The following is a 20,903-nucleotide window of genomic DNA, read 5'->3' as shown; positions in this document are numbered from 1 at the left end:
ACAGTGGATTCTAGATGAGGTCATTGTAGTTCACTACTGGATGCACAATTACAAGGATTGTATTCAACATTCCCAATGGAACCACTGTCTAACATAAAACTGATTATGTTTTCAAAGTAAATATATCTATTCCTCTATTGTACCGTCTTCCAAAATCTCCGTAAATATCTGTTAAAAGAAAAATGTATTGCAAGATCTAGCAAATATACAAGCACCAGTCTCAAAGATTAATCATGATCAATATATAATCACAGAAAGCATGTGCGATAAGCTGAATATACTCTATGTGGTTTATCAAAATCTCAAAACATTTGCATCAAAGTTTGCCCTCCCAGAAATGTTAATACTGTCAAAACAACTGATTTGTCAGCAGCACTGTGTTGTGACACAACCAACTCAAGGTTATGTTTAATTCCTTGAAACATAAAGTACTGACCACTCTATGAGCTGACCACAGATACAGCATGCAGTCTTGTCTCTTCTCAGAGGTTCACAACATTTTGCCGAAAACGAAAACTAATGTCATGTCCAATTTATTCAGGAAACAATTTACAATCTCAAAATACATTTAGTTTGAGCAAAACATTTGATTTTCAGGCACTGTTCCAAATATCAGAGGAAAAGAATCATTTCACTCCTTGATCTACAGGTATACGTCACTAACCATTGATCATGGACAGAGTTAAATCGCAATCTTCAGAGTTCAGAACAATTTGTCAGAGGTGAAAGACAGTGTTATCTGAAGTTTACAGATATAAAGCACTGATTTTACTCCTTCTACACATCCATATGAAATCATACATCATACATTTCACTCTTAAACACACATCGCACTTGGCTTTTTTCCATCTGCCTGATCAGCTTCTTAAAACATGTGCTCAGATTTCTGCTTGGATTGGCAAAATAAAACAAAATGAGAATTTGGGCAAGAAAATTCATTTAGTTTAAAGCATGTATCACTGAATATATTTTATTCACTAACTGCCAAAGAGCCACCTCCTATCCACAGATGTACCAACATTGGCTGTACACAAAGAGATGAACAAAACAAAAAAATACTGATATGTTATCTACAAGTCTTAGTGATAAGATGGATGACCTCAGGTTTCAGTCCCTGTCATCTTTAGGTCAGGCAAAGTTCCATCTGCTCCAGCCTTTAGTGTCTACATCTGTAAAGTGCATTATTCAAACATTTGAACTGTGGTGGACATTTCCAAATTTGACACTGTAGAGACAAAACTTATATACAATGCAATCACCTATATTCTCTTACCACCTTTAAATAACACTAGCAAAATAATATGACTGACTCGGCTTTGGGCAGAGCTTTCTGACTGTAATTTTCCAGTGAACATTGACTTGGTTTTGCATGTGTTTGTGACGGGCACCACCATTGGGGAAGGACTTACCATCTGCCAACATCAGCTATCATCACCATTTGACAGTAACCAATAAAACGTTCATGATTTTGTCGGAATCATACAATGGGCTCTGGTTTTAGGGTAGGTTTCTCATGTCCATGAAATAGGGTTTGCGGCTTTTATAAAAACACTGTAGTTTTATGGAATTATTTCATAGGTCTGTTCGGCATGGCAAAGCAAAGCTGGAATCAGAAGTTTACAAGACCTAATAAGAGAAAGAAGCAATACATCAATATTTCATAAAGATTAAATCTTCTGCTTGTTTCACAGAACTCTCCTGTTGCATTGTTTCAAACTGTGAAAGAAAATATCCCCACAAGTCTGCCGGATTTAATACACTTTGATATTAAAGCTGTATATCCTTATTATTAGTGGTATTTTCTACAAACAGTCGTTCAGATTAAAAGTGTTCCAAGATTCATTCGCTGCTGAAATTCTTGTACATATATACATGTACTAACATCTGTACAGCTCCTATATCACGCTCAGCTACTCAGAGCCACTTTGTTTTTCCCTTGATAACTGGATGTCAATTTCAGCAGCATCTTGTGTTATCAATCTCAGCCCCCTGGGGAGTATATAGCTCTTGCTGCCACCAGGCACACCCAGTTTCTTTCTCATCGTAACAGGGTACCCATTCACAGCTGGATGGACTGCAGGGTATAGTCGCAGTACCAAGTTCACTGCATGTTGCTGCACCTGCAACTAGGTGTTTGGTCAAAAAACAACCATTGTAATGGATGTGAACAAACAGAAGTACTGGTGGACTATAAGAACAAAATAAATCAAGTTCACCTCGTAACAGTTTAATAGTTGTCACCTCTTCAGGTACAAGTCAAGTTACATTGGTGTAGCGTCATGAAAAACCCAGCACCGAGGAATGACTTCATGACTGATTGTTCACTCTGGAGCTCACCTGTTGTTTCCTGCTCTCAACAAAAGAACATTTGGATACATATCAAAGAATAAACAGAATTGCTAATCAAAGGTTAAATATCAACTGTATGCCTGATTGAAGGACTGTTGAATGTTCCCTTTCCTTTGAACATATTTGGTGCCAGACCCTTGAACACACATTGGTACTGAAGAATGAAGACATACATTTTTATTTCAACATGTTATTCTACAGCAAGTATAAAAATAGCACTCATTCTTAAGCTACCCAACTTCTAGCCTGCAAATCAAAGAACTCTGGTACTATGCTGTGGAACTCCCTTCTCCTTCACTTCAAATGTGTTCCTTTCTTGACTTCCTTAAATCTGGCCCATAGACCCATCTTTTTAATAATCACTGACAATAGCTCATCTTTTGACTGGTGTTCACATAAAGCATGCCCACTGTGGCATGGAGTTCCGCTCCACATATTATTATGTTTTAAAGATTCAAATGAAAATACATCACAGAGAGTTTGGGTGATCCTGGAACAGTCAGGCAGGTTAAAAGACTCATCATCAGCTAAGGGACTTCCCCTTCTAAATGCAACCCAGACAACAAATGGGACTTCTCGCTAGAAACACTGCCTTGTCAAACCAAACAAGAATGTTAATAATATGAATTGTCCTATTTTGATTATAAATTAATTGATAATTCCTTCTGTGATGTTTGGTTTTATTACTGTTTAAATATGTAACATGAAGAAAATGGCTACCTTCATGTTGTTGGAAAATGAGTAGCCATTCCAAGAATCAAGTATTTCTGATAATGTCATTACCAGTAAATGTATCCTAAATGGCCACAAGCACCTGCACTACAGATATTTGGGGGACAATTGTGAGCTAAATTGACCCAAACTGGCCACAAACCAAAACGTAATGAGGCCAAATGACACTGACAACATGGATTTCCAAAGTTAATTTGTTGTGTGTGAAAAGTGATCAACTTTCCCATTGTCAATGCAGGTGTAGCTTCTTAGAGAGCTATTACAGAACATGGCTGGTGAATTATTTAGGTTTAATTACTACCTTGAACATCAAGTGTGGGTGGAGAATCAACATGCCCAAGAGCAAGACCCCAAATGAAACCCCTAAACAAACAGGGAAGGAAATCCACAAACACAGGTAAAGTGCTGACAGAAACCCACAAACACAGGTAACATGCTGACAAAAACCCACAAACACAGGTAACATGCTGACAGAAACCCATGAACAGATAACATGCTGACAGAAACCTTCAAACACAGGTAACATGCTGATAGAAACCTTCAAACACATATAGGGTGTGGTGATCTTGACAGAAACCCATAACCAAGGGTATGAATATATTCCTAAAACTATGGTGTACATAACAAAAAAACATGGATACAAAGATGCTGACATTAACCCACAACCATGGATGCATAATCATTGACAGAAACCAAAAGGATCGAGTTGCGTGTCGACAGAGTGTTGCTGGTTTAGTGCTAATCTAAAAAGTGCTTCAATCACATGATAGCCACTGCAGACATGACCAAGTCGTGACACACAGACAGGAATGCGGACAACAGATAGACCATCTTGGTCTGAGCCAAGGCACCGGAAACTGGCAAAACACTTCAGCAAGAAGACCTGACAGAAGTAAACATGAAGGTTCTTTACAATGTAGGTCAGGTTAATCCAGCAATACCACTTCTGTCTCATACTTGACTGTCATCGATGTCGTCTGCAATAGAGCCTCCTGGCTCAGAAGCTCAATATAACTGACCAACAAGGAAGCCCTTTACTTTCTGTAACACTGATGTCAAAGATGGGGTCATGTACACAGGTACACATGAACAATGCCCCTACAGCTAAAGCTGACATTTAATATATCACTGAAATAGTATGGAAGTACACTGAATAATTCGAAGGTGTGGTGATCAAGAATTGGTTGTGCTTTGTGATCCATCCTGTAAGGTGCCACAGATCTGAGCACTTCAATCCAGAAGAGTTCACTCTGATAACTAGGTCACATTGGAGAGGAAATAAGTTCACTTGAAAATGACACAAGTGCAATTCAAATCTAGTGCAGTTTTTACCAGACACTATTGAAAGGACACAATGTATTCTTGCGCATTTAGATAGATGTGTGACTCACTCTGGGGTAAATTACTACAGGAACAATATAAGGAAATGGCTTTCTTCTCCCGCCAAACCTGGAGACTGTGGTAACAGATAGTCCTGTATATAGTAACTGTCTTGTGTATTACATGGCTGAAGATGATTGTCAGCCCCTCGCCAAGGTCATGCAGACTGATTACATAGCAACCATGGACTCATACAACTCCCTAACCCATGCTTTCAAACTAATGTCAATGTGTATATTAGTGAAATGATTTTCAAAGCATACGCCCATCAAGATAACCACGGTGTTAGTATCTTGTATCCATGCAGACTTCTTGTCCTGGGTGTTGGAATGTCCAAAGGAAGCTTTCTGAACACCATTCAAGGCAATATCAGTCTCAAATAAACATTCTTGGAGACGCCAGTTTGAAGTAGAGAGTACAGTAGCACTGTTTGGTCTAGTTGTAGCACTGTTTAGTCTCTGTGAATGAATGTAATTTAGTGTAATTCTAGTTGTTGTCTGGCAGGACCATGCTTGCCATGTCATGTTGTTTACTTCCTCCAAGATGATCACCATGATGAACCTTTGATGTGTGGATCAAGAACCCTGAGTAAACATATTCAAAACAAGATCCATTCAGAATTAATATTCAGAAAGATTTACCTTTTATCCTACATAATTTGGCAATGCTATGTACAACTGAGAAGGCATATTTTACAATTGACTTCTTCACAAGGAGGCTATAAACCAAAATCTCCATTATCAAAGTAAATGGGAAAAATAACTGAACACGGATATCACACTTATCTATGAAAAACATAATTTTACACCATTTTGAGCATCTTATAGTGCCAGGCAGAGATGGCTTCGATACTATATTCTCTATTGGATCCTCACAACAAATAAAGATTTATGGAAATACAAACTAATAGATATGTCACTTAGTACATTTTGTGATGAAACAGAATCAATCAGTCATCTACTATATGAAAGCAAAAATGTCAAAAAGCTGTGGTAAGATCCGCTAGAATGGATCGAAAAATGAAACAGACACCCATCTGAAATTAAACACAGAAACCATTATTTTCTGATTCAGAGAGAAGAAAAAATGTACTGAATTTCATTTTCAAATTAATTATCGAATACATTTATTCTAGAAAAGCAGCTGACATTGTACCTCCTCTCGCTGGTCTGAAACTAATATTGAATTACAATGACCAATTGCATAAGTTCAGTGCCTACTGTCACTGCAAATATGACACTTTTGTCAAATTTGGGTCATCTTGCCACAATCTATTTATTCAGATAATGACTGTAATTTGACTTGTTATATATATAAAAACAACAAATATGGTGACCTGTTAAATGTGCAGAGCATGCTGTACCCAGATAAAAAAAAAAGAAGATAAAACGTTATAAAAATGAGAACCCTGAGCTGCTTGCATCACTGTTACCGTATATCGTTGTAGATAAAGAACTATTCTGGCATCTCTATCATATGTCATATGTAATGTCATTAGTTAGACAGAAGGCTAAAAGGGATATTTCAGGCTACAATCCTATCATTGAGTCCTTGCGGTTGGAATGCATTCAGTGCAAAAATCCACCGTCATTCAAGAGATCTTTTTTAGGTGGCTTGTTCAGAGTCTGGGTGCTCTAGGAGTTATGTGATAATGTCAAACTTCAGATGATTTTTTTTTTTGATGTTCCGAGTTAAAAGGTCATGTGACAGGTTTGTCACGTTTGTGAGTGATAGCAGCTTAGTGTTCTGATAATCAGATTCTAAAACATCTTTTGGTTTCATCAACACACTGTTTGTTGCAGACTTTGCTAGTCATTAGGTATACTACATTCCAGCTTTGGCAGGTTCAACTTCCTTTTTTGAAGACCTTATTTGTGACAGAGCTTGTGAAGGTTTCATGGCCTGTTAGTATGTTGCAGATTTTGGAATTGTCTCTGTTGCATGCATTGTCAACAAAGTTGACAGTTTGGCTACTGATTTCTGGTGATTGTCAAGGGTAAGTCAGACTAGCTCTGACTAAATGATCCTTAAGAGTTCTGTTTCTAGGTGGCAATATGTGGTGAGACAAAAAGCACTTGATATATGTCTAAGCCACTCAGTAGATGCCAACGTTTTCTGACGATGGGTTTGAGATCCATGTTCATGTCTTTTATTGTTTTGTGGTTCCTTATTGGGGAGGATAAGAGAGAGCTAGTCTTCTCTTGTTTGGAACCATTTTTGTTTTGTTGTATGTGTTTCCTGGGATAACCTAGTTTGATGTAGTAGTTGATGAGGTTGAGGCTATATGTTTTTCATATTCCTCAGCTGTTGAACAGATGTGTTTCAACCTTAGGAACTGACCGAAAGAGGCTTCCAACTTGATATGTCTGAGGTGACGAGTGCATGTTGGAGGGTTTACAATAAAGGGTGAAGTCCAGTTTGTGGAGGTCCTTATTGTATGAAACCTATGTGTCCAGAAATGAGACTCTGTCGCCATTATCACCGGCAATTCCCCACCAGGGGTAACCTGAGACGTCATGACGTCACAGTCAGAAAACATACTGTGACGTCACAAACAACACTGCCACTAAGACGTTTCTCTATAGAAAGGCACACGCGTTCACCACATCAAAGCAGCATTTTAATTAATCAGTTAAAATTCATTACACATCAATGTTTTCTTTAATCAGTTTTTTGTCATTGTTTGATCATTATCATTTTTGACTAAAGAGAAAGGTACGGGAGACTACACAAGCCCAGATCAGCATGGCGTCTTTCTTGTTACACGTTTTGTATGAGTGTGTACTCATGAGACAAAGATACTGGGTGCAGAGAAAAGTATCTGTTCAAAAGCACAGGGGGCATCCCAAAAGTTGACTGTCAACATTTTCTTTAACTTAAGTTTAAAAAAAATGATAATTGTTTTACAAAATAAGTAGTTTCGAAAATAAACTTAAAAGATTCTTGACAGAGGGGTTAAATGTGAGCTTCCAACTTTCAGACAAAAACATGACTAACACTTTCCATATCCAAATGTAGCTTATTGTTATTGTGGTAGTTTCATTACAAAATCAAACAATCTCACAATCTTCATTCAGAAAAATGGAAGACTATGACAAATCTAGAGTGCATATTTTAATCTTTTGAACTTCTGAGACAGTCCCCGGAAGGAATCTCAGAAATCCCGTCAAATAGCAAAAACAGTTTAAGATTACCCAGAAGACAAAATACGGTTATGTCACCTTCTTCAAGTGAGCAAAAATATACTCCAGACAAATTACACCAAATAGGCTTCTTCAAAGTGAATTCTTACAATGCCAGATATAACAGCAGTTGAAATGGATCAATCGGGTTAGAGGACTCTGTCATTTCTCAAGCTAACCACAGATAGATACACCTACTTTGAGCCCTGCCTCTTAGTTGTGACAGCTGAACTTCTTTTTCTGTGTGAACACACTAGTGAAATCAAAAGGGTCTATTTTTGTCAAAACTCAGGTAACAAAATTGCATTAGTACATTTAAAAACCCTATTGTTCCATCATAATTACATCTGTTTTTTTATTCCTGATTCTGTTAAATTTGTTTTAGTATTGATGTACTGATGTACCTGATCTATTTCAAATTGTCTCCTAATCTATGTCATCCAGATTCCCAAATTTTTATCAGAAGCCTTTCCAATGTCACTTGGTGGAATTGAACTGAGGAAATAGATCAGTTGCAGATAAATGTCTCATTGTCAAAACAGTGTGGAGTGATGCTAAACACAGCATGATGGAAATAAGCAGAATTATCTTCACAAGATGTCTGTCTTTTTGTCCAAAACGTGTGGCTCTTGTTAAAAGTTGACATTTATTTGCTTGGTAATAAAGAATATGATACTTTATGGATAATTATTTATTTATTATGAGACGATGTTTTAGTATGGTTTCTTTTACCATTGTCAAGCAAGAACAATCTTGATACAGCACAGATCCGACTCATATAGATGTAATGGGGATTAAGGAAGACAACATAGGGAATACATCAAAGGGATTAACAACTACAATGGAATAGGTAATTATGCAGTAACAACAGGAGAATGTAGGGGGAAGCCAGAGTTGAGGAGGCCGAACAAGATAAACATAGCAGATGAGTTTAATTAGTAATGATGGCCAGAGTGCACTGTTCTTTTGTTTCTAATCAGTTCATTGTAGGCAGATGGAATGAGGTATGCTTGGTCTGTTGATTGAGGGCTTGTGCCGGCAGATTTCAATTGCTTCTGTTAACTTTCTTTTGGTGAAGTCCTGAAGGTTTTTTGCTAATATTTCCAGATTGTCCCATTTGATGTTGTGATTAGGACAGTTGATCATGTGTGCTTAGAAATCACACATCTGTTTCTTTCAACAATTCCTAAACAAGGCATTAAATCAAGTGATGAAAACCCTATACAGTGATTATACTTTTCAAAAGAGTAGTTTGATAAATTAGGCACAATTTAATTATATGTACACATTACATCACAGCAATTAGCCCACCAGGGAAGACCATCAGGTAATCTTATCTGAAGTTCCAGTAAGCTCTGGATAATAATAATCTGAAGTTCAACTTGGACCAACACCATCATCAGTCAACCTTGGACCAACACCATCATCAGTCAACCTTGGACCAACACCATCATCAGTCAACCTAGGACCAACACCATCGTCAGTCAACCTTGGACCAACACCATCATCAGTCAACCTTGGACCAACACCATCATCAGTCAACCTTGGACCAACACCATCATCAGTCAACCTAGGACCAACACCATCATCAGTCAACCTTGGACCAACACCATCATCAGTCAACCTAGGACCAACACCATCGTCAGTCAACCTAGGACCAACATCATCATCAGTCAACCTTGGAACAACATCATCATCAGGCAACCTTGGACCAACACCATCATCAGTCAACCTAGGACCAACACCATCATCAGTCAACCTAGGACCAACACCATCATCAGGCAACCATGGACCAACATCATCATCAGTCAACCTAGGACCAACACCATCGTCAGTCAACCTAGGACCAACACCATCATCAGTCAACCATGGACCAACATCATCATCAGTCAGCCTTGGACCAACACCATCATCAGTCAGTCTTGGACCATCATTATCCTATTTTCTGTGGGATAGTTTCAGTATCTGGCACTTGACTTGCCTGTCCAAGTCTTTGTGAGGGACAACATGTTCACCTTTCTAAATAAACCTGAAGTGTGCTCCCCACTCTATACTAGGTGACCCCGTGTTTTTCCAGAATAACTGCATTTGAGGTTTTTGTTTTGTAAGTAAGACATCTTCCCAGGTTTTACTTTTTGTCATTGTCTTTTCCTAACTCTACATGAACCTGAACAATTAAATGATATATGAGTGTTTGAAACCAATTGAAAAATATTGTTCAAGATTAAGTGCAAAGTGCAAATGTTTTCCAAAGCAAGATTGGAACAGCAACTCTCAGATATGCAGGCAGATGCTCTACCACATGGCCCCTGGGCTGATGGAAAGGGTGTGGTTGAATTATCTATTTATAGTGACTGTCATTAAATTGATTTCACTTGCATTTCAGTTATTCTTATGTTCATTAAAAGATCATCTACACTGTAATTATCCATCACTGATGGTATATATCTTAGAGAACACACTTCTTGGTTTTGGTAGACAATTTAAATAAGCCTTAAGAATGGACTCAGTGAAGTGAAACAGACTGAAATAGGGTAAAGTGAAAGTGGGAAATGAATCAGGACAATTATGGTTATGTGTAGCTCAGTTTGATAATCATCTTGAATTGAAATAGGTGTGATTCATACAAACCCAGCAACATCATACCCAGGACACCAGAAATAGGCTTCACACATAGTAACCATGGTCTTCATTGTGATGAAAGAACCCTTTGCAGACATTTCTTCAGGGTGCAACTCTCTACATGTCAGTTCATTGAATTCAGTTTACTGTGTGATATTCAGCACCCTACATCCTCACCACTCCAGTCTAAGCATATGGCCAAGGTGGCACTGACAATCACCTGAAGGATCACAGTACAAATCACAGCTAGCTGTACTGTAAGCTCCAGAATTACTCCAGGACATTCTACAGGAAATAGTCATGCTCAGCTTATTGTGAAACACCAGCTGAGAAGGTCCACATCCATTTTGTTTTCATTCTAAAGTTTCCTGACGTTTCAAGTGTAACAGCCACTGATGAAGGATGAAGGATGAAGGATGACGGAAGCAGTCTATCAACGCCTGCTGTGACTGTCACTTCCAAGCAAAGAACAGCTCTCAGTTTGAGAAAGGTGGATAAAGGTTGGCTCAATTAGTGATGGGTTAGAAGATGTCAGCAGTCATTGAGACTGGGTATGGAAACACCAGCTTCAATGGTCAGTCAGTCACAGCTGCAGGCACATCCAAACAGTGCCTTCAGTGTTGCATCTAGGAATTGCCAAGTGTGGGTTATGCAACTCATCAACTTTTCAAATGTGGGTATCCACAGAGTTGTAAGAATCTTAAAATGAGATTTGAAGCATTTACTAAGTCGCAGTTTCCATTGGCATGTGCCGGCACTCACATCGGCATTTCTACTTACATAATCTTTTGTGAAAGAGTCAGTAATGCATCGTTTCTTAGGCTCACACATCCCTGCTATTTATATTGAGAAAACATTAAAAGTCCCACTTGTTGAAACTTTCTGTAATATTTTCAACTACGCTGACTCATGACTGCCATGTTTGAGAGCACCATTAGTTCTGCTCACTGTCATTGATCAGGTCACGATAGCGTGATATCTGACAGTCAGAACAGAACAAGTCTGACAGTCAGAACAACTAGTACTTCTCGCCATGTATTAAGGTTGTATATATTTCACGCATTGGGTTTTTCCTAAATTTGTTTGTCTTTCATTGCAAATATTCGATACTAAATTTAACCATAATTTCCTGGAGATAATAACTGTAGTACCAAACTTAATATTAATTTTGCATGACATGCATGTGGCGCATCAAAAATGAACTGAAACTGAGTAAATTACACAGTTACGCTGTCCAGATGCAACACTGCGCCTTAAAGTGATGTGAACTTGTCTGAGAGCAGCCTCACAGTGCCAGATTAGGAATCATCAACACATGTACACTTACAAGTGATATGCTCCAACCCACAGAAAGGGTTTTGTTGCTAATGTTTACATACAATCAGTTAAATGATCACATGATTTCATCACCCAGATCAATGTGACTGCCAGATTCATTCTTGAAGCCCATATTGCCTCCAAGTCTGTGAATGATACTGTTTGACCAGACTGGTACACAAATCATCAAGACATACAGGGTGTTCTGAAAACAAGGATGAACACATAATTGAGAAAGCACTTACCTGAGAGTTCTGCCGAGCCTGATGAATGTCAAGACATCTGCATTTCTTGAAGACCTGCTGCACAAGCTTCTTCAAGGCAAATCTGTCAACCGTGTTGCCATATGTGTGACGCTTCAGCTCACTCAGGTCCTTGCCCTGTAAATATACATCTTGACTCTTTACTTTTGTACATGCATAATGCTACCTCCATTACCTGTAAGTGTAATCCACATTCTAAATGGCATCGTGAATTCAGAGCTTTTGGTTCAACTGTGCCAATTTCACTTAGTCTAGACTACCAGTTGTCTGACTTCCATTTCGGAAGAAGTTGTTGGTAGCTAAGTTAGTTAGGTGTACTGGTGATTATGTGCTTGACTCCGAAAGTGAGGGTTCAAATCCCATACTGTACTCAAACACTTTAACCATTAAACGGTCCTTGCACCCTGAGTGAAACTTGGTTTATATTCCAATAATATTACAACTTGGGCCTTACAGTCATATTTTCACCAACATTGCACTGACAACACTATCATCCCCTTGAGCAGGGCGCAATACTGGCTGTTCATCTAGTAGTGAATAACATGAACTTCATGTTTAAAAGCTGTAATCGGGTCTGGACAAGACAATCCAGCAATCAACAGCATCAGAAAAAAAGATTTTTTCCTAGGAACAGCAAAACATCTAAATACACATTTTCATCTTTTGATTGCGACACATGTAAATTTTCAGAATGCAGTTGAAATGAACTCACAACACCCATTCATTTATACAAGTCCTCAGCTTTATGTCAGACACAATCAAGTTATACACTTGTAGATCAGGAACACATATGTCTTGAAGATACACCCATCAAAACTCACATTAAGATTGGCTGGGACACCAGCAAGTTGATATTCTCGGATTTGAAGCAGACTGGAAATTTCTTCTTTAAAAAGTGTTGCAAAGAGTATTGTGACAAAAAAAACATGTGTATGTTTAATAGAAAAATCTGTGTTGTTTCTTTGACAGGCTTAACATCGAGACACAATTTTTCAGAAGTATAATCAAATTATGGTGCTGCTAGTCATGTTTAATATAGTTTGTTACTTGAAGAAATAATAAATATTCTGTCTCTGAACAACAAAACACTTAAATGATCATGCTGTGTCTGTTTTTACTTGCAGGAAATGTTCATGAACAAATATCGGAAATGTGTCTTGTTAAAGTCAGTCCATCACTGCACAAGACAGCAATATGTAATAATAAACAAAAACTGTTTGACAGTTTGTCAGGAAAGATTATGTGGGTGGTTATTAAGATAGTCATGATGCATGGCTCCGTGTTTGTCAAAGGTTATAAATATCTGATGTTATAATCAGCTGAAGTGTGGGTTTTATGTAGCAAACACATCCTAATGCTTTAATATCCATCACAAAAATACTTTGTTTTGCATGTTTTGCTCAGCCATGATCTACTGGCAGCAAGGGTCTGACCAGAGTCTGATATTCTGAGAAAGTAGAGGGCAAAGAAAGAGGTTATCTAAAATATTAATTTCCTATAGTGACTGGGTATATCAATCGTCAGGTATTACACATGCAAGGAATGATTCTCACTGGACAATGCACTGGGTTTAGTTTTGACATTTCCTTTCACTGAAGACTGTTGGTCCATCATTAAGAGTTCTGAAACAAGGTCTCAATAAAATACCTGGGGTCCCTCTCACTATGAAATATAGTACTTCGTAACACTAGCACAGAAAGGGACCTATATTTGAGTCCTACAGTTCAGTCCATGTCTATACTGAGTGTAGTAACAGCTAAGTGGCGCTGTGTTCTACTTATGTGACTGCAGCTGTAAAAGGTTGAATCCGTTATGCCAGATACTTTTGTTCGAGATCAAAATTCCTTTAGATATTCTTCAATAGGGAATTAACTTATAGTCTAAAAAGTACACACTATACCTTCATCTTGATTATTTTATTTCAGCAGTTCAGCATTTAGGGTATATTTTCTCTTTAAGGTAAAATTCGCCAATACACAGTTTTGTACATTTTTAGAGAAAATGAGAAAATGGTAAATGAAGACATAAACAAGTATAAATATTTTTTGTTTATAACTATACATAAGTATACAGTTCACTCAAAATAGTACTAGAAACTGAGTTCACTCAGAACAAATTGGTACCTTGTAAATAATGAGGTTGACCTCAGTCTGCCATGCTTATGTCCCACAAATAACTACTCACTAAAAACACACTATAACTGGCAAACTAGTGGGTTCCCCCCATCCCTACTCCTCATTTGGTATCATCACATCAGCTGTCCGTCAAGTTGGGTATGACTGCTGTAAATGAGTGCGGAGATAAACAATAAAATTCCTCCAGCCATTTCAGTCTTTATGATTACTTACTGTCCAAAACTGACAAACATGATTACTATCACTATAAATAATCTGTTATGGAGATTAAACAAGCTCACAGAACAACTGTTACTAAACATAAACAGATAAAACACCACTTTTGACTGACAAAACATGTAGTAAACAGGAAGTTGACTTTAACCAATCAGGAAGCAGGTTTCGCAAACTTTATGGCATCAACTTCTTTGGTGACTTTGATTTCACACTATGCTTTGAAAAATATTTTTATGAGAATATTTATTCTAAGTTTTGAAGTGAACAAAAATAAGCTCTGTCTTATTAACCTTTACAAAATTGCACAACAACAATAGAATTTCAGTGTTTCATGATCTCATAAGGGATTCTTTGTTGAAAGATGAAAGGTCACTGTGACATCATCTGTAACGAGATCTCCCTACATCTCTAAGTAATGGTTGTGAGCACTAGGATTGGATATAAATGAGATTGCAAAAACATTACTCCAAACTTGTTATCGGCAGACTATTGATGTTTCTAACTGAACAACATGGAACAATGTTAATGCTCACTACTTCCGTATCCTCAGCAGAAAGAACTGTATCACAAAATGGGCATTCCTTTATGAAATACAAGTAAAAACACCCTCTCACATTTATGACAAATCTTTCCCAAAAATATGAGATCTGTATGTGTTTCAAATCCACAGTACTGACAATACATCTTGAGTTGAAATGTTACCTGAAAAAGCCTCATGGAGTTTTAGGTTTTTTAATGTGTATTTCATTTGTCTTCGTTAACTGGCAATGAACTAAACAGATTGAGATCCACACATGCATCAGCACAGGAGAACATGGAAGCATGATTCCATTGGAGATTTTCAATCAGGACAAACTTTTTTGCCCTTCCGCTTTCAACGTGTGTATTTATAACCTCAACATGTTTGTTCTTTCACAAGAAGAGAGAAGAAAACATGTTAAGAAAACATAATAGAAACATAAATTTTTTTATCTTGTACTTTCAAGTTGTTGTCGTGAAATATGCCCTCAGAATAGTCTATTTTGGTCAATGTCTGAAACATCCAATCCAGCAAGATCCCTATTGTCCATGTATTTAATTAACACCAAGGTCAATCTTTCTCAGCATCCTGCCATTGTGAGTAGGACCTCTTTGCTGATGCACAAGGAATTGGAAAAACTTTCCCGATTTGCACTGATTCAGTATGGTGATGACAGAAATGTTATGACTCACAGTAATCCTGGTGCCAGATTAAGATGTCTGGTCTTGACCAGGGTCCTCATCCTGACCTCACTGACTTTTCTGCCAAGGACCAGTAGGATGCAAAAATCCCCATGAGTGTGACAATGTTGTATTGTGGGCCACTTGTTGATCCTTCATATTCACAGATTAGTGAGTGAGTGTTGTTCTGTATATAACTGATTCTGGGCTGGACAATCCAGTGACTGACAGCATGAGCAAAATCTGTGCAAATGAGAACCGATGACTGGACTCAACCGAATCAGCAAGTCTACCCAGTCCTGTTCGTTGCCTGTTATGACAAACACAAGTGCCTTTTGTTGCAAGCATCGATTGCTGAGGACCTATTCTACTCACAGATTAACATAATGTCTCTGAAAGTTTTGATTTCAGGGTCTGTTATCATCTGCCAGAAAATTCAGGGTTCAGTCTTCATTTGCACCTTTAATATTGCAGGGAGGGCTAGACAGTAGAGAAAATAATGTAATTCAGAACCTGTGAGACAGACTACATTGTAGGGAGGGCTAGACAGTAGAGAAAATAATGTAATTCAGAACCTGTGAGACAGACTACATTGCAGGGAGGGCTAGACAGTAGAGAAAATAATGTAATTCAGAGCCTGTGAGACAGACAGCATTGCAGGGAGGGCAAGACAGTAAAGAAAATAATGTGGTTCAGAACCTGTGAGAAAGACTAGGTATAAGAGAGTTTCGTGTTGTACAAATTCCTTCACTACTCTCCACCAAGGGCTCAAGCAACTGTTAGTATTATGACAGCCTCCCCATCAAGGTGGAACCTGAGACAACATGTGTGTGTCCATCTACGTAACTGCCGAAATGTCTGTAGGATAGCTTAACCATCAAGTATCCAGTTCCTTAACACATGTAAATGACATTTTATACACTTTCTCCTGCTGACGAAGAACAAGAACTGCCAGGATTGATTCTCCATGTTTATCCTTTGCCAGAAGCTGTATCCATTAGTTCCTGGTGGTTGGTCAATGACGCCAACTGACGCACAGATAAACACCAGGCCATAATCGGTATTTCACTGACCCTTCCACCTGTGAACCCACCCAACAATTACTGCCCACTCTGATAGTGCACTTCACTTACCTCACCTCGTCTTGACCTCAGCCAATGTGTACTGAGAACATTGTGTTGATGTCATGGAGTCAGTGAGTTGGTTTAACGCCACTTGGGACGATATTTCATTAATATAACATCATGTCACTCAAGTTGGCATAGTGAGGACAAAATTAATAAAAAGCAAAAAATCATGTGGACAAAAAATGCTGATCAGATCACACTTCTTGACCTTAGATCTCTGACAAAAAGATGAGGACATGGTTGGTTCTGGCATATGAGGATGAGAGAGTGGCCATTAGTTGGGATTAATTGTTCACCCATACACAGTTTTAATTTGATTTGATGAACAAAGGGTTACAAGAGTTCCTGGAACCGCCGTGTATCACAGCCTGGCAAAACCCTGAATTATGATGCAAACATTGTGGTGATCGATAGCATGAACATCAATTCACAAAATGTGGATATGACTTAGCAGGACCAGAGGGAATACGTACTGTTACATTACTATAGTCAACATCTCCAACACATCATAACAACCTGAGGACCAAACATTCGAACTACCATAAACAAAATTTGCAATAGCCTTTACCACAATGGCAAAACCAGGTCAGATTAGTTTCATGAACTCGACCACTTGCTAATGTCCCACAATTCAGGGTGTATAACTGATTCACTGTCCAGGACGATTGGGGCCTAATAAATCACTGTCCTCCCTAATCCCCACCCATCCCACTTTGTAGGTCACATCTCTGCTGACACACTTGTTGGTTGTAAATCTGTCAGTTCCTCAGAAGTCAGTATTATTCATAGGAATAAGTCCTTTCAATTGCCAATATCAGCATAAAACTGGAACCCACTAGCCCCAATTAAGTAAGTCAATATGGCTGCACCAACTGTCCTCTACTCCTTTAACAGAGTCCAATTTTCATAACTGGTCAGTCAAAATCAAAATGAATCACCACACATCTTGTGAGAAGGAACAGTAGGATGGTCACTTGTAACAAGGTTGTGTGCTAGTCAGTTTCCCTCATATATGGAGATATGAGAGTGTAGTGAACCAAAGATAGTTATGAGTTAACTGACTCTGAAGTACAACAGACAGGAGTCTTGCTCACAAGAGACAGTGTAGTAAACAGAATATGGCCACAAGTTAACTGACAGCAAATTGGGTCTCACTCACAAGACAAAAGTGTTGTTGGCCTATAACATTCTGAGTCTGTCTGGAAAATTCAATTTTGGAAAGATTGAAAGTTAAATATCTCAAAGAAATACTACCTGCTCCCAGCATTGGCATTCTAGATCAACAAGAAAGATAATAAATACTCAACACTCCAAACAAAATATCTTTATGGATATATTTTTTCCTCAAAATGTAACACTGACAAAAAACCCAGACATTTCTGTCGCTGATAGATAAAATAATTATTAGACTCCTCACAGGATAACCTGAGCTACCATTAACATGACAGTTCAAATCCGGAATCAGTTTGATTTCTGTGGCTCCTGACATTATAGTGCAGCCCCAAGGAACAACCACTTGAAGCTAGGGACTTCATGTTTTTATTACAAAAAAAAACAAACATAATGAATGTCCTGTGAATCCCTGTCTTCATACTGTCATCATACTGCCAACACGATTTGCTTACAAGCATAATCACTGCATACGTACTTCTCGAAAGAAGTTGACGAAATGTTTCCAGATAGTTTTTGGGGCAGTCCACTACAAATAGTTAGAGATAGTTAGATGGTTTACATGGACATAGCCAAGCCGGTTTTCAATAAGAGATAACTACAGCAATATGTGAAAGACCTGTTGAGATGTAAAATAGAATTTACCAAGAATGTCAGTTTATCTAGACCATTGATTCTGTTCCTGCTCAGGTTTACTTTTTCTATCCATTGTTATATTATACTGAAATTAACACAGAGGTTTAAGTGTTGGTTTACCACATTTAATAGTGAGTGGCTCAGTTCAGTTTTATGACACACACAGCAATGTTTCAACAGTTTTTAAATAATCTAGTCTGGACCAGATACTCCAGTGATCAACAGCATGAGCATCGATCTGCGTGATTGGGAACCGATAACAAGTCTGAACCAAGCCTGCGACCTTGACCACCTGACCCCGATAGCCACTCTTATGGCAAGCATGGGTAACTGTAGACATATTCTAAGCTGGACCTTCACTGGTTTCACACATAACATGAGAGTTTGATTCTCCAGAACGATACATCTGAAAATACAGTGTGAAGTCCATTCTAATGATCCCATGTGACTGGAATATTGCTTAAAAGATGAAAAAATGAAACTACATGGTTGAAAATCATTAACATATTCAAGGAATTCACTCAGAACCCAGAATTCCCAAGAACCCATCCAGGGGTTGAAAAATACCATTGTCTGATGCCTGCGTCTAGTAGAAGTCTTGTGTAGGTCAAGTAAATAGCCACATTAAACTTTACCCTCAAACAGTTGTGCCAAACTACTGAAATGTTTTGACATATGCATTTCAATGATGAAATATAATGCAGCTGCTGCCAATTTATAAAGATTATTTGCGAAAGACACCAAATTGTTAATTGTGATCAAGTGAAATTAATATTTGGTCAAGTGGATTATGAAAGTTCATGTGGGCTGCCCACCAGCCTGTTTCTACTGTAATGATCTTTTGTTTACTACTTTCTCTACAGCCAGAACCTGACCTTGACACTTGACCTCTGGGGGCCACATATCCTTGACAACCTTAGACTGACATGGCATGTGACATGAGGTCAGTGGTCACTGAAATGTGATGGTGTTATTGTCTCATTTAAAGCATTCTATGAATCACTAATGACAGATAACATTCCCCATGAAACTGACCAATGCACATATCTGGTAATGTTCCTGTTAATGGATCAGATTACAACTAATAGATCTTAGACATAACACTGCCTGATATTCTGAACTGCTTACTAAGATGAGATATTTATTGCATAGCATTCCATGAAGGAACAGTGGCAATATTTTATAAACTACAAATAAAACACTATTTAAAAAAGTAGGGCATATTGGATTTACGAGACTGACAAAATGCAAATGACGAAGCCGAGGAGGAAACAGATGATGAAGAGAAATTAAGGGGAAATGTGACAATTTGTTCCATTCCTTTGGAAATGTTTCATCTGTATGGTTATATATTACTTTTTCTCATATGCAATGGCACTGGCTACTGGTATGCTAGACTAACAGCTAGTCTCTGAAATGAATATATTTGACTGAAAAAAAAAACGTTCATAGTGAAAAAAAATAATATAATGAAATGGAGCCCTGAGACTTCCTCCTGAAGCTAAGGAAATCTAGACTTGCTACATTTTCTAGACTTGAGTGGGTTTTCTTGGATATATATACTTCAGGGTCTGTATGACAGACAAGTGGTATGCTTGCAAAATGGGTTATCCCTTATTTGTTTTTAATGGTGTCTGGAGAAAGGTAAAGAAATGCACAGAAACATTCCCCACATTAATTATGTACACTGTAACAACTGACTTGGAAAAACATATGTACGGTAGATATCAAGAAATAGAATCTATTTGTTTCAGTAACAACCACAGCCAACACTAACTCGATGGAATTAACACTAGTATGCTGATACTGTCTATGCATTAAGAATCTGAATTGTCAATAATCCTCTCAGGGGCATGATCATAACATGTTTTTGTTTACGTTCATTTCCAGTAAGTGACTGTCTTGGGTTCAGTGCTGTTTTCCAGTATTCCAGCCATGTTTTGGCACATCAGCTTCACTTTCTTGTTAAAATAGATGTCAGTAAAAACAGACAAAAATATTCAAGATGTTTTTTTTCTTCCACACAGAATCAAAATAGATGGATCATCAGGTTTGTTAGTTTGAGGTTTGTACGCCAGGCTATTGATTGCTGAATGTTTTTTGTAGTAAAGACATATATTCTAATTTGGCGAGGCAAAAGGCAGTAACTACAGATACAATTATGTCACCACTTTTCATTGGCTTCAGGGTGACAGAATCTATTAACACATTTCAGAAAAAGTCACAGTTGTTTAAAGCTTGAGAAAACAGTTGACATTTAACAATTTGGGTAATTAAACAAAAAAGGTTGTTGAAATACAAAAGTAATCTTGTATGGGGGTTGTATGGGGGGAACAGAAGAGGGTTCAGTTCATCTGAGATGAAATTATGGTTTACAGGTAACTACTCCAACACATCCCAGTGATGAAATCACACAGGGCATCTGGACGAAGAGATGACAAGCGCTAAGGACCAGAGTTAAGGTCATGGAGAAGGCAACCCAGAAAGCCATTTACTTGACAACTTTATCGATGAATGTTTCTGAAGGTTTCAGTAAGGTCAATACAGTCCAACCACAATTTCAAGGATGGCCAA

The 20,903-nt window shown here is 38.0% G+C and overlaps 2 protein-coding genes across 2 annotated transcripts in view; one reads left to right on the top strand and one right to left on the bottom strand.

Annotated features, from left to right (window-relative positions):
* Positions 1-3,413: 3,413 nt before the first annotated feature.
* On the top strand, positions 3,414-9,642 carry LOC137257563 (uncharacterized protein DKFZp434B061-like). Its single transcript, XM_067794889.1, has 3 exons — positions 3,414-3,478; positions 4,769-4,824; positions 9,020-9,642. The coding sequence occupies exons 1-3, from the start codon at positions 3,414-3,416 to the stop codon at positions 9,640-9,642; spliced, it is 744 nt and encodes a 247-aa protein (XP_067650990.1).
* Positions 9,643-11,658: 2,016 nt separating this feature from the next.
* The window catches only part of LOC137257562 (ATP-dependent DNA helicase Q4-like), a 230,186-nt gene continuing 220,941 nt past the window's right edge, over positions 11,659-20,903 (bottom strand). The window contains exons 15-16 of the mRNA XM_067794888.1: positions 11,828-11,962; positions 11,659-11,787 (exon numbers count right to left, since the gene is read on the bottom strand). Coding sequence (XP_067650989.1) covers positions 11,659-11,787; positions 11,828-11,962 — 264 coding nt within the window. The remainder of the gene's footprint in view (positions 11,788-11,827; positions 11,963-20,903) is intronic.

This window comes from Haliotis asinina, chromosome 12, assembly GCF_037392515.1.
Source record: "Haliotis asinina isolate JCU_RB_2024 chromosome 12, JCU_Hal_asi_v2, whole genome shotgun sequence".
Lineage (NCBI taxonomy): Eukaryota > Metazoa > Mollusca > Gastropoda > Lepetellida > Haliotidae > Haliotis > Haliotis asinina.
The sequence above is the reverse complement of the archived record's forward strand: the minus strand, read 5'-3'. Positions and strand labels throughout refer to the sequence as shown.